Source organism: Vicia villosa, linkage group LG5, assembly GCF_029867415.1.
Source record: "Vicia villosa cultivar HV-30 ecotype Madison, WI linkage group LG5, Vvil1.0, whole genome shotgun sequence".
Classification (NCBI taxonomy): domain Eukaryota; kingdom Viridiplantae; phylum Streptophyta; class Magnoliopsida; order Fabales; family Fabaceae; genus Vicia; species Vicia villosa.
Window position 1 is genome coordinate 173,422,968 of NC_081184.1, and position 15,357 is coordinate 173,438,324.

A 15,357-nucleotide genomic window follows, 5' to 3' on the forward strand; every position below is an offset into this window, starting at 1 on the left:
TTTGGTCGGCAACATCTTTCTTAAGATTTGGAAGACAGTGGAGATGTTCATTCATCTTTGTTTAAGAGTTATGTCGGTGGTAGTGTAATCAAGCTTCTGTATTGTGGTTTCCAGTTATCAGATTTTCTGCAGCTACCTAGGACGTTTGGGAAAGCATTGCGTAGTTGTGGTCAAATTACTCATTTTTTGATTTTTTGGTGGCTCTTGTTACTGAATGTTTTGTAACCTTTGTTACTGCAGTCTGCAGGCGCAGCTTCTGCTTTGGCTTGGTGGTATTATGTGTGGAGTTTTGAAGTTAAATTCATTTGTTTGGATTGGCTTTGTTTTCATTCCTTAGCATATCTTGTGCAAGGATGAGATATTCCTAAGCCAATTGTATGTGTTTTCATGCAAGTTCATACTCTTCCCTTAACCTTAGTTTCATTCACTATAAGTTACTAACAAAGCTGTTTTGGGTGCTCTAGTGGTTGGTGTCTATGTCCAGAATAGTTATACGTCATAATCATGCAAAAAAGGTCGTGTGTTTAATTTTGGTGGCTAGTGATGCCAGATATATGATTGTTGCACAATTCTGTTGTGAAATTTACTTCAATCAGGCAAATATCACAATTTATATAGATTTATTTGTGTGATAAAAATCAGAATAAGCTTAGAAGAAACATGCATGCTTATCACTGAATTATTACCCACCAGAAGTAAACATATGCAACGGCCAGTGCGATTAAAGAAGAAAATTCTGGTATTTGAAACTCAACATCCAAAAAAAACAATCATTTAAAACAAAAATGCCAGAAACTATAAATAGTCACTAAATACTGAAGGGAACAACAACATTAGCAACAAAAGATATAATTACTAGTTCCTAGGATGCTTAAAACAAACCATCATCAAGCAACACCAAAACTGCAACTTCAAGCTTCTACCCTTTCTTCTTCAAGGATCAAGGTCTTTCCAGTTGGCTTGGCCAACAAATCAGTGTACTCTTGGAATGGAGATTTGGAGAACCTAGTTTCCTTCCAGAATTCAGGGGTCAGGAAACCATAGGTCTTCAACAAACAGTCAAAAGTGGCCTGCAAAAAACAAAATGTTATAACATACACAAAAATCATAAACAAACAATAAATTCCAAAATCATAAACAAACAATAAATTCCAATTAGTTAAGCATTAATGCACAGCAAAAATTTAGCTCAATTCAAACTTAATCCCCACCTGGCATAGCTCGATTCAAACTTAATCAACACCAAGCATAATATGAATTTTACGAAGCAATACCCCAAACATGGCTCCAAGGTGTCAGTGCTACATAAGTATTAATCAAAGTGCATAAGTATGAATCAAAGTGCAGAAGTGTTTATTTTCACATAATCAATTTAACATGTTTTTTTGATAAGCACTTGTGCTATAAGCTCCAAATAAACTGTTTATCCAAACAGGCTCTTAATCCCCACCTAGCATAGCTAAATTCAAACTTATTCATTACCAAGCATATTATGAATCAGAATGCTTATTTCAATCAAAGGTGAATGGATTTTTTTTTCCAAACACAGGTATGGCAGCACAAATTATGGTTTCAACAAAAACAATTTATCAAGTAAGCAACAAATTCAAATATTCATAAAGTATAAAAATATCATTTTTACTTACAATTCAACATAAAACATAAAATGACATAATTATATAAGCATTTCAACTATCCAATAAAAACTAGCATATAAAAAGCCAATTAGGTAAAAAATGAGGACCAATATATCATTGTATTCATATTATGATACTATAAATGCAAATAAATATTAATACATAACAATGAGAGATAATAACACATCAATGATTGATATTTAAATAATCTTTAAAATTAAAATTACAATGAATAATTTTAAATAATTCAAACCTTGACGAAATTTCCGAGGGTTTTGGTGGATCCTCTGGATGAGGTGAAAACATCATCAATACCAGCAAATTGCAAAACCTTCTTAGGAACCCTAGCAGCCACAATTCCAGAACCACGAGGGGCCGGAACCATACGAACAGTAACGGAACCACACTTTCCGGTAACCTTACAAGGAACAGTGTGAGGCTTTCCGATCTTGTTCCCCCAATAGCCTCTCCTAACGGGAATAACAGAAAGCTTCGCCAAGATAATCGCACCGCGAATAGCAGTAGCAACTTCCTTGCTGCACTTAACACCTAGCCCAACGTGACCGTTGTTGTCACCCACAACAACAAAGGCCTTGAACCGGGTTCTCTGACCGGCCCGGGTTTGTTTCTGAACCGGCATGATTTTCATCACTTCGTCCTTGAGGGTTGGACCGACGAGAGTGTCGATGATTTGGTGCTCCTTGATTGGGAGAGAGTGGAGGTAGATCTGTTCCAGGCTGCGGATCTTACCTTCCTTCACGAGACGACCTAGCTTGGTCACTGGAACCCATTTCTCTTCTTCTTCACGTCTTCCACCGGCTCTTCTACGACCACCGCGGCCTCTGTCGCCACGACCGCCACGACCGCCTCTTCCGCCGAATCCGGCTCCGAAACCACCGCGATCTCCGCCACCACGTTCTGCCATGTTGGGAGTGTTGAGTTGTGAAGGAAAACGGCAACGAAAGTGTTATGTAATGCTGCTGCGAACAACCTGTGTTGGAATTAGGGTTTCTGATTCTGAAAATATATAGTAGTGTTTACGTTTTGGGTTTGGGTGGGCTTTTTGAAACAAGCCCATAAATCAAACCGGGTCAATTGCATTGCACTGGTTTCGGCTTGGGTTCGATAAACTTTTTAAAACTCTTTTTTAAAGTGGTTGTTCTTCACACCCTTAGTTGTAAAAAGCTATCCTTGTAAAATTCTGAATTGTCCTTTTCAAATTTTGTATTATATCCTAAAATAAGTGTCATAGTTCACACTTTTCCACAGATTAAGAAAACGTAATAAATGAAAAAGAGAAACATTTTATTAAAATTTAAAAATATTTATATTTTTTAACACACTCAAATATGTTATAATTTAAAACCATAAAGTTGGTGAATAATTTAGTGTGGAGAGAGTGAAAGTATGAACATTCTTTTATTCATGAGATATTTAAAGAGTATATATACAACTACATAAGATGAGGTATAATTATCAAACCGAAACCCTCCCGGTATAATCGGTTGACATATTATGACAACTGGTTGCACTCTGCTTCATTTCTTTTATTTCGTCGAAAACAACGTCCCTACTAATCATTGTTCTTATGTTTGTTGCATCATAAAACTTGTAACCACCGGTAGAATGATACCCTGCAAGTATCATCTGATGTCCATGTCATCAAGCTTTTTTCTAAGTTGATCTAGCACATGTTGATACGCCACTAAGCCAAACACTCTCAAGTGACTAGGGGTGGCAAACGGGCATGCCCGCCCCGCAAAAGCCTGCGAAGAACGGGGCGGGCGGGGCGGGCTTTTTTAAGAGTGTGGGTCTAAAACCTTGCCCCGCCCCGCAAAAAAATGAGGGCAGGGCAGGGAAAGCCCGCGGGCATTCGGCTTTTTAGGCCTAAAAATAGTAAAATTCTATGAAAAAACAAATGTCCGCAAAAGCCCACAAAAAAACGGGGCGGGGCGGGCACATTAAAGAGAGCGGGCCTAAAATCTTGCCCCGTCCCGCGAAAAAGTGCGGGTAAAACGGGCTTTCCCCGCGGGTCGGGCCCATTTTGCCACCCCTACAAGTGACTCATGTTCGGCTTCAATTTGAACCAAGTTTCTTCTAGTGTTATCTTCTCCAACTTCTTGGTTGGACACATATTCAACAAATATGTAGATATAGACACCGCTTCTCCCCATAACTTTCTCGGCAAGTTCTTTCCCTTCGACATGTTTTTCACCATGTTCATAATTAGTTGATTCTTCCTTTCGACAACACCGTTTTGTTGCGGTGTTTAAGGTGGTACTATCTCATGCATTATGTCCTCTTTATCACAAAAGCTTAAAATTATTTGAGACATATTTCCACCATCTATTTTGAGAACTTTGAGTTTGTGACCCTTTGCCTTTCAACCATGAACTTCTTAAACCCTTAAAGTGCCTCATTATTTCTCTTGATTATGTATGTCCATAGTTTTCTACTATAATTATCAACTAATATGACAAAATATATATTGTCACTAATATAATCAACTTGCATTATCCACGCACATGTGAATAATGCATCCTTGTTTAATTTTTCCTTCAGTTGCTTCGCTTGCACACATTCTTCATAAGTTGTTGTCAGTATGTTGATCAATGGCATCCCCGTTACCATTTCGTTATTTTGCAAGACATTGAGATCTCGGAAATTAAGATGCTTAAACCTATAATGTCATATCCATTATTCACGACTAGCTGTTGTAGCAAGACATCTATGTTCCATAACCTTCAGCTCAACCTTGAAGGTTCTGTTTGGATCCATGGGAGCCTATAGCACCAAAACTCTATTTGCGTCCATAACGCGTATCGTCTTGTTCTCCATATGAATCTTGTAACTTTTCTCGAATAATTGACCAAAACTTAGAAGATTACACTTGATTCAATAGATATACAACACATCATTTATCAAAGAATGTCTACCATCCCTTCTCTCGATCGATACATCGTCGGTCCCTTTTGTCGCTAGAGTGGTATCATCCGCAAACTTATCCTTGTTCTTCATGGCACGATTGATTATAACAAAATATTTCCTTCCCTTTAAATGTGTTGAACATCTGGAGTCCAAATACTATTGATTGATCCATTGCTTTTTTCGTAGTCTCCATGGCGTTTTCTTCTACAAGTTACCGGTCAGCATAAAACTGCAATAGTTATATTTTGGTTATGCACTCTTCTTCAAACTGTTGATGTCTTACAGCCTATTGTTGCTGCATTTTCCTTCACTGATCAAGATCAAGAGAGTGTTCTATTCATCAAACATTTGTCTTGCAACTCTGTCTTCATCTTCTTGAGGTTCTTTCTTTTTGCCATTGCACTCGCTTACAAAATGGTCAAGCTTTTGACAATTATAGCACTGCACATTACTCTTCTTAACCTTCATTCTTCCTCCTCTACCTCTTACATTGCCACATCTAGAGTTGTTTGATTCATCAACCCTATTGCCAATATTTTCACACTTTTGAAATGTTGAATTTTTTGAACTTTGGGATTCTCATACACAAAAATTCTAAAAGTTCCCTCTACCTTTGTTCATGGGTCATTTTTCCTTCGCCTTCTTGTCTCTCTCATTGAAATAGGCTTGCGAAGCGATATCCATCTTTGCCTTATTTAGATTCCTTTCCTTCATTCTACGCTCATGTGCTTCAAGAGATCTTTGTAACTCCTTTTTGTTCATCGATGCAAGATCCTTCGATTCTTCAATTGCAACCACCACATTGTCAAATCATGGCGTCAAGGAATGCAAGATTTTTGCAGCAACATACTATTTTCTAATCACTTCTCCACACGCCTTTACTTGGTTCACCAACCGGGTAATTCTTGCATAAAATTGTTGATGCTTTCGTTCTCCTCCATTTGAATCAACTCAAGCTCTCTTTTGTGACTTTGTAACCTCACAACCCTCGCCTTGCCAGCTTCTGCATAGGCCTTCTCCAAGATTTCTCACGCTTGCTTCGATGATTCGCAATCACTGACTTTCTCGAAATTATGTGCATCAACCCATTGATGGATCAAAAGCGACGTCTTTTAATCTCCCGTCTTCTCCTCCTAATGCTTAAACAGTTGTGCATCAATTTCACCTTCTACAAGTGTAGTTACCTCGTTCTTGATCACTTCAAAAACATCTTGATAACCAAATAACACATTCATTTGTTTGCACCACTTGTCGTAATTCTTCGCATCAAGGATAGGTAAATTTGCAAGGATTCTTTCATCGAAGATAAATGTCATTTTTGCACACTAGGTGTTTGATAGATCGAACCAGACTCTTGACGTCAAATGTTAGAACTTGGAACCACAGGATTGGTGAATAATTGAGTGTGCAGGAGAGAGAGAGAGAGAGAGAGAGAGAGAGAGAGAGAGAGAGAGAGAGAGAGAGAGAGAGAGAGAGAGAGAGAGAGAGAGAGAGAGAGAGAGAGAGAGAGAGAGAGAGAGAAAGAGAGGTGAAAATATGAGCATTCTTTTATTCATGAGATAACCACATAAGATGAGATACAATTATCCAATAAAAAATTAAAAAACTCTCAAATGTAACCGATTGACATATTATGTCAATCGGTTACATCAAGGTTAACAAGATCGAGATCTTACATAAGATCGGGAGAGAATAGCATGATCGTAAAATATAAAATCGTAGTTAAGATCGGAAGATCCTACCCAATTATTTTGGTAAGATCGAGAGGGGGGTACCAAGATCGTAAAACATAAAATCGCGACTAAAATCATTATATCCTACTAAAATGAAAAAATAATGGTATATATTTGATTTTTTTTACATGATATAAGTTAGTAGGCAAATGTCTTCGTCAGAAATTGACTCTTTTTCATATTCTTTAGACATGTATGATTGAGTTTTTATACTTTATTACTACCACATGGAGCATTTGTTAGACATTAGGGACATATTTGGTCAATTACTAAGATTATCATAAGTCAATTAATTAAAACAAACCCTACAAGTGAGATGTTTATTCTCTAAGCCATAAATAAAAAACTTCTTCATTTCAAAAGGCACACATTCATTCTCACCGAACCCTAATTATTGTGCCTCTGCATCTTGTCATCCTTCTCCCCTCTTAATGGTGGCGGCTGGAAAACGGACAATCATGGTCGAAACTGGCAAAGATCGCACAAAATCAACTATTTTACGATTTTTTTCACAATTTAGCTACAACATATGATTCTACTTAAGATCCGAATGATTGGGGATGAGTGAGATCGTAAAATCTTAAGATTTTAAGATCTAGATCAAGATCTCGACAACTATTACATTTAACTATTTTCACAGAATTTACAAAAAATAATACAGATGTAACTTGTTGATATAATATGTCAATCGGTTACATTGTAGTTTAATTTGACAAAAAAAACACTGCATAACATGATGTAACATGTTGACAAAAAACGACAATTTGATACACTAACTTGAATTATATTATATTCTCAACAAAATAATTAAATTTTTGTATAACTGAGCCACACCCTTCTTTTATAAAAAAAAAAAAAAAATCAAAAATATACTTCCGAAAATATTTATCCATAGAGTTTTTTCACTTAGAAATTTAAGTTGCAGAAAAAACTATTTAAATTGAAATTGTTCATATAATGGTTTCATTATATAGCATCTAAACCTTACCACACAGATATGTGGTCCAAAATTATTCATGTTTGTGGTGATTTTGAAGCTAGACTCGTTGGAGTTGTCGTGTTCCGATATGCCTTTAGAAATTAGAACGTGGTTCTTAAGTATTTATTGTTTCCTGCTTCAGAAATTATAGAAATGAATATGTAAGCTTGATTCTGTGTGGTGATCTCAGTGGAAAAAGTTGAACCACTCTATAACTAAGGTAAGGCATTATTTGTGTTTTAGTTTACTCCTCGAAGTAATAAATTTCCTTTTATGTATTCCACTCTCCAAATGAAAAAAAAATAATTCTACAAAAATATACTTTCGTATATTTTCAATTTTTTTTAATAAAATGAAACTAACCGAAAGTATATTTTCAATTTTTTTTATAAAATGAGACTCGCTTACACATACATTTTGGATCTTAGAGTGCACCTGAAAATACATTTATGAATTTCTAAAAGTGGTTTGGTTTGGTTTTCCAGAGGTTGAATCATATCAAGAGAAGAACTAAGTTGAAATTTTGAACACTTTTTACAAATACCACATCAATGAGTTGCCAATGGTTAAGAGAAAATCTAGCTTCAATTGTGCAAAGCTAATTTCAATTTACTTCCATCATAATTTTGGTTTCTAAAAATAGTGCTTTTGTAGTATAATACAAATAATATTGATAAAACACACCATATTACAATATTACTAAATGCAATCCATATATTAGAAATCAGTCTCACTCATAGGAAACTTTGGCAACAGATATTGTGTCGAAACTTAAAATTGCAGAGATTTCCATAACCAACATCACTGGATCTCTAAATCAAAGAAAAGGTAAGGAAGCATCCAACTATTACCAAATCAGTGGCCAGGCCACAAACCAGTACAAAGCATTTATACTTATTCATAGCAGAAAACCAATAAAGAACCTTAAGACAGGTTTCATACCGTACAATACAAAATGAAATAAATTAAGAATAATGTTGGAATGCTACAATTTCCATTATTTTGTCCCATGTGAACAAATTCTGAGGCATGAAATCGATAACTTTTTCAAAATAAACACTATATCTCTACAACAAGCTTTCCTTCCTAGCTTTACACTTTCTTACAAACATTGACAGCTAGGTCACACAAATCGAAGAAAGACTATTGCTTCTTAGTGTCATATTATCTACATATACACAACGGCATTTGCAGCACTCATTCTGTCACATAATGAAATTGGATTGATATTATATCTGGGATTTTCTTTACTATTCAGTCACACCTGTTCATTTCCCTTTAGAATATTGAACTTGCAAAGAGGACAAGTTGCATTCATCTTTAACCATTTCACTATGCATGTGGAATGAAAATGGTGGTTACAAGGAAGTGCGTGAAGCTCTGCTTCATCCTCATAAGGAGAGATGCATATGCAGCATTCCTGAAAAAGGAAACAGGGTCAAAAAAAAATTATACATTATTAATTTTACAAATCTTTAATATCATAGTGTAGAAATTAGCTTTTATTACTATTTTTCTTTGGTGCAACCAGAATTTCAAACACAGAAGTACAAAGGGGTTAGAATGAAAGAAATTAACATCGGTAAAGCATACCGCATCCTCCGGTGAAAGTACTCGTTCATTTGCACCACTGCTATTTTCAATGGGAACCATTGATCCACCTCTCGGACTAGGTGTTTCCTCATTGCCTGCCGCATGAAACTTATATTTTGGAAGTATACTAAGATCTGTTTCAGATGCACCCTCCTACAGTCTCACAATACAGGCAATGAGCATAAAAATATTGGAAGGCCAGCAAGTATTTGAGATTTTTCTATCAGAATAAAAGAAAAGCATACCTGTCCAGCAACTGCATAGAGAATACCAATAATACAGGGTAAACAGCAGCAGAGGGCAATGCCAATTAAGCATGCCAAAGCAACACAAAAGACGGCAAAGAAGACATCAAATGCTAGAAAGACAACAGCCAACCTGTACAAATTACAGGAAGAAAAAAAATGAGGATAAAATTTTTTTTATTGGAAAAAAAAGTCTATAATAATTTGTCATGCAATCAAACAGTTATCAGAAAAAACAAATGTAATCTAATGCTGTAATTATTCATAAAAAAATCCTTTTAATGCCCTGTAATGAAAAATTCTAACTTAAAGAAGAAAGACCAATGACTTAATAAAAAAAGAAAGTATCCCATTTGCATTATCCTTATATAACACTTTACAAGCAGGCACACACTGATTTGGTCACTAATAAAAGTAAGAAAGAAAAAACACCAAAGGTGGATGACGTCTATCGCGTTAATCCAAAAGTTAAACTTTGTATGCGAACATCTGTAAAAATAATGTAACGAGCCAAATATGATGCCATGTGTCAACCATGTCTGTGCTATATCACTGCACTAACATCTGTCAAAGTGAAGTAACGATCCAAATATGATGCCACATATCCTCCCTGTGGGTGCCATCACATCACCACAGACTAAAACAAGTGTGCTTGATCCTGATGGTATACTAAATAATCCATGATATGATTCCATACTTCCATTTGTTTGGTCCTGAGCACACTAAGCCCATTCTCTTTCCTCCGTGTATAGCTGCACTTTCATGAAGTCATGTATCTTTCTATCATGTGACATGATCTTTTTATCTGCAGCCAATTCTGAATAATTTAGCAACTCTGATCTGTTAATTGAATATTAATAATTGCTTTCACCAAATGATTATCACATGCCATCACTTGCTACATCTGCTTAATCACAAACTTTTGGGCTATTCCCTTTTTATTAAGTTTTCTTGCTAGTTATCACAATGTTTTCTTTCCTAGCTCCTGTTCAGATTTTCATACTGTATGTATTAATTACTATTTTGAAATTATAAGATGTATCAAGAATGCCAATTTAAACATCTTTGCATATACAGAGTCGGCCTATACATTTAAGGGCTATGTTACCAGCCAAAGTCAACAAAAAAAAACTCTAGTACTAATGCTAAGGAGAAACTAGGTAGGAACTAGCAAAGTCGGTTGTCTAAAAGGCAATAGAAAATAGAATGCTTTAAGCAATGTGACTGTGAATCAGAAGAAATCCAGTGACAGATGTGCTCTTGCAGGAGTTATGTTAAAAAAAAGTCATAGAGCTACGTAACTTAATAACCGTATGTAGAAGTGGAAGGATAACATAGCCAGCAGATTTGAAATCATTTGATTTGACAATTTATTTTATAGTCAATTAATTAATGCATGATATCTTTCAATTGGTCATCTTTAAGTGTACAATATCCTTTTGTTAAATGAAATTTTCAATAAGAAATTAAAAGATATGTAGTAACTCATCAAGGGCCATTTTTATATTTAGCAATGGCAAATATTGCATGCAAGTGTCTTATAAATGTTTCTTCAAGAAGATTCACCCATTATAATGTTTCGAGCAACTTTGCATGAATCACTGTCAGGATTTGTAACTTTTTTATTTGTCCATTCTACTCTTTTTTCTCGAGATGAAATTTAATGATCATCGCAATGGAATTGTGCTCGTATTATCATTCTATGTTTAATTTACGCTTCTTGCGGTTGCAATATTGAGAATCTCAATAGCCCAGTGTCAGACTCAGAGAAACCTTATATTGGTGTGTGCTACTAATTCTTGTATGTGGTACTATTTAGTGTTAGTGAGTCCAGTACGGTACCCCAACCTCCAATGTTGGTGATAAATTTTGATTGTTTCTAACAAAATACCCAATCGCTAAATTCTCTTTGCAATACTTTTTCATAACTTTTCAACAATATAGTACGCTGCAAGACCTCCTGCACAGAAACGAAACAAAAATGGAGAAGGGAAAGTTGGGGTCTGAGGTTCTAGGGACGAAATTGAATTGTATCAAGGGGTTCTTAGTATACTTCCATTTGATTAAACACTATCACCAAGAACTAAAGGGATAGTCTATCCCTTTAGTCCGTGATGATGTAGTCCCCACCTTGAAGGCAACTAGAAAGATATTGAGCACATTACTTGCCAAATCACGTAAAAGACGATAGCAAATGGAGACTAACTTTTGGATAAACATGAATGGCATTTTATTTTTTACTTTTTCATACCCTCATTGACCAAACTAATGTCACGTTTAGGGACTAAAATAAGGGTTTACTAAAAAAAGGAAAAACTTTCGAGAAACAGCACCAATAGAATAAGCAATTAAGCATGGTGATGCGAGGTTCTTTGTAGCACACAATGCAAATATAATACAAAACCAAAGGCTAGAATTTTGTCATGACACAAGTCGTTTAGTGAACTAACAGTAACTATTCGGAAGAACCGATTGTGGGGGGGCTATATAGGAAACTAGTAAAGTTTATTGTGCCAATTTGCCAAATGCTTAAAGTTTAAGATGGTTGGTTATATATTATTCTTTCACTAAAATCAACATACAAACATTATTCTCAGATCTCAATTTAAATGAAGGCTTACCAGTACAACCGTGGAGCATCTTGCATTAGAATATCACCACCATAGACAACCCAGTAAAAGCCCACCATCCACCAAATCAATGAAAGCATGGTATTCAATGATGCACATCGTTTTGCAAATCTGAATGGGTCATCAAAATCAGTATATCTACAAGTCTTAATTACCTAAAACAGTCAAGGTAAAAAGTACTATATGATCATAAACAAAATTACACACAACACAACTCCGTAGTATATTAACAAACATGCTTTAGCAGCCAAGGCACGGACACACTCGCAATGTAACAAGCATTTAATATCTTTTTTCCAAAGTGAATAGACACTCCACCAATTTGTTCTCAAAGTACACATAATGAAGTGAAGTAATTGTGCCAAAACATTAGTGAAGGATTCCTTTTACTACCATCTTAATGAAGCTAATAACATATGGCTTTCAAGAAATAAAAGATCATTTTCCTTTTATCATAGACACTCACCAGAAAAAAGATAATAATAATTACAATACCATAATGTTTTCACCCACAAATGAACAGGTCAACGTAAGGCAACCGAAAGTCACATTATCTATAAGTTTATAACTTCTTGAGTAGGAAAATCCAACAGTGCTTTTTTCGGTAGGGCCCTCCCTTAGTGAACAAACCAAAAGCACTTGGCAACAAACCAAGAGGAGTGATTGGTACTAAGTACTTCCCCCCATTAACCTGGAGTGCTCCTCCTCATACTCAAATTTCATAAATACTTTCTTAAGAAGCAAAAACTAAAATATAATTGACTCCGTCGAAGCACGGACACCTCAAACACAACCCCGACACGGTGACACCAATAATAATTTGAAAAAATGAATAAATTAAACGTAATCAAAAGAGTCGGTGCAGGTTGCAGGTGTCTGACCCCGACACATACACGCCTTTTTTCAGAAGTGACGGTGATACATAGATTGATTATCTCAAAGTCTCCATTGCATAACCTAGCTAGAGGACTATGTATAAAATGAATAAAACTCCAAGATAAAACTATCATTAGATGCATAATTTCACCAATGCACACACCGATCTCGTCAGTATTCAAACAAACCTAAAATTCCCCCAAAAAATACTAACAAATTGATTGACAAAATTGAATATAACAGCAATTAAATTGAGAAAATAAATTTACCCGGAACGAGAAGAATTCCGAAATTCAACATCATCATCATCCTCACTATCATTGACATCTCCATCAAGAGATTCCTCGTCCCTTCCTCCTCCACCTCCGTTCCTCCTCCTGTATTCCAACCACACCAACGCCACATGAACCAAACACTGCAACGCGTACCCGCAGATCCACAACCGAATCGGCGTGTTAGGATTCTCCTCCACACTACAACCTAACATAACCGCCGCGACCACCACGAAGGCCGCGTTCCACGTCACATCGAGCACCACCACCGGCTTCGAGTATCCCCAGTCGGCGCGCCTCTCTTCGAGCTCGCGCGCGGCGGTTTCACGGACAAGAACGGAAGGTCCGCGGCGGCCGAGAAGGAGAGCGAGGACGGGCGTGCGAGACACGCGACGTGGGCGAAGGAGTGGCGCGTGGGACTGAGCGTAGTTAGGTGATGACATGGCTGGATAGAGAGAGAGACGGTGCTAGAGCATTATTTGAAAGTTGAATCAATAAGAAGAGAGAATTCTAATAGTAACAACAATAATTAATATAATTATAAATAAAGGAAGAGAAAAACGATTCTTCATTATTCTTTACTTCTTCTTATTGTTACTGTCTCGTGTATAGAGATAGAAATGAAAACACCAAACACACACAGAAGAGAGAACAGTAAATAATACGTGTAAATGCAGGGTCGATATGGACGGTTATGCCCTCGCAAGTTTTTAAGCTTTGTTTAGTTGGAGATGAAGAATCTAAATTCAAATTTTAATCTTTAAACAATTTTTTTTCTTTCTTCGCCCTAAATTTCAAAGGAGATCAAAAATTAAGAGTGCCTTTAATTTAGTAGAGTAAGTTAAAATTTAAGGCGAAGAGTTAGGACATCTTTCTTAGCCCTAATTTTTTTTTAAGAAATCCTAATTTTTAATAGAGATGAAAAATTAAAATTTAAAAAGATTGCAAAAGGATTTGGGGATTCTAGTCTCCCAATAATTTAATATTAAAATCAAATTATTTAATAAAAAAGTTTATTTTTTTAATTAATTATATTATAAATAGTAAAATAAAAAATCTCAAAAAAATCTATATAATTATTTTTAATATTTTAAATAATAAATACAGATTAAAATATCAAAATATTGATCACACATTTAATATTCTGAAGGAAAATGCTGAACATCACGAAAATAATAGTCACGAGAATTCGCGAATGGAAAATGCTTTGTGAATTGCCTTTTAGATTTATCACCATTTCTGTTCATTTCCATTGATTTCATTGCAATAGTCTGCCAATAAAATTAGTCCCGCCTCTCACTTAAAATTAGTCCCGCCTCTCACTTATCCTGCTCAAATAAAATGTCACACTTATATGATTACATCTATTTTTCAAGCTATTAGATAGGAGAATATTAATAGGTGTCCTATTTCAAAAAGTGTACTTGGCTTGTTGTTTCTTTACTAGGTGATTAAAAATTCGAATAATGACTTGTTATTTTTTGTTTGTGTAAGGTATAGAATAATGTGGGAGTCTTTAGATGGTACTACATGCTTGTGGTTTTTTATTATATGTTTTTTTAATATTAATTAAAGAAATTAGAAGTATTCATGATATTAGTTGGGCGATGTCTTCGTGACATATAGCACCACTCTATTCTGAATTATTAAAACATCTTAAAAGAATGGAAGTACTTTAGAGAGTATATTCGGAATGGTTGAAGGTCTGAGAGATATTGAAATTCAGCATCTTGTTGAGGGTCGAAGGCAGTGGCGAAGTAATACAAAGAGACTTGAGGACATGACTACATTTTCCAAGCAGGACATGTTTACACTAGACGAAGGGTGTGGGATAGATCAAGTATATCCAATTTTAGAAGGGAGATTAGGTTCAGGATAGTTCATCAAAGATTCATTGTCAGTGCGAGACCGTCGTGGAAATGTTGAGTTGCCTAAGGAACAGTTGAAAGAGGTTCATGTAGAGAGAGAGGGGGGAAGGGAGAGAGTATTTGAGATCCACGAAAATTCTAGTAGAATGATTCAATAATTGAAGTTGAGAAGATTACTATAGAAGGAGAATCAAATGCATAGTACATGAAGAGTGGTGTAAACCTTACAACACAACTGTCACGATGGGATGCATAATGGAATCATTAATGTTTCATTGATGCTAAGATAATAACATGCAGTTGAGGATTGTTCAAGTATAAAGATTTCAAAAGTATAAGGCGAATAAGTGAGAGTTATGTCTTGTTGCTAAGAAAACATGCGAGAGTGGTATCCTGGACACTTGTGTGTAAGTTTGACTATCTTGTGATGAGGTATTTGTGGAGTATCACACTCTTTGGTTTAGCTAATGAGTTTTGTGTCCTGAGAGTCTAAGTATGTGGCAAGCAACCGAGAACGAGCCAAGCTTTGATATGGAACTATGTGTATTATTTGGTTGATAATAGTAAGAGTGGCTTATTGAATGTCATGTTGATGT

The 15,357-nt window shown here is 35.7% G+C and overlaps 2 protein-coding genes across 2 annotated transcripts; both read right to left on the reverse strand.

Moving 5' to 3' along the window:
- Positions 1-721: 721 nt before the first annotated feature.
- LOC131604030 (small ribosomal subunit protein uS5x-like) lies at positions 722-2,637 on the reverse strand. The gene is made up of 2 exons (XM_058876519.1): positions 1,891-2,637; positions 722-1,070 (listed from the first exon to the last, which is right to left on the reverse strand). The coding sequence occupies exons 1-2, from the start codon at positions 2,560-2,562 to the stop codon at positions 912-914; spliced, it is 831 nt and encodes a 276-aa protein (XP_058732502.1). The 5' UTR covers positions 2,563-2,637; the 3' UTR covers positions 722-911.
- Positions 2,638-8,249: 5,612 nt separating this feature from the next.
- Positions 8,250-13,477, reverse strand: LOC131604031 (E3 ubiquitin protein ligase RIE1-like). Its single transcript, XM_058876520.1, has 5 exons — positions 12,891-13,477; positions 11,737-11,856; positions 9,116-9,248; positions 8,871-9,023; positions 8,250-8,697 (listed from the first exon to the last, which is right to left on the reverse strand). The coding sequence occupies exons 1-5, from the start codon at positions 13,334-13,336 to the stop codon at positions 8,536-8,538; spliced, it is 1,014 nt and encodes a 337-aa protein (XP_058732503.1). The 5' UTR covers positions 13,337-13,477; the 3' UTR covers positions 8,250-8,535.
- Positions 13,478-15,357: the final 1,880 nt, after the last annotated feature.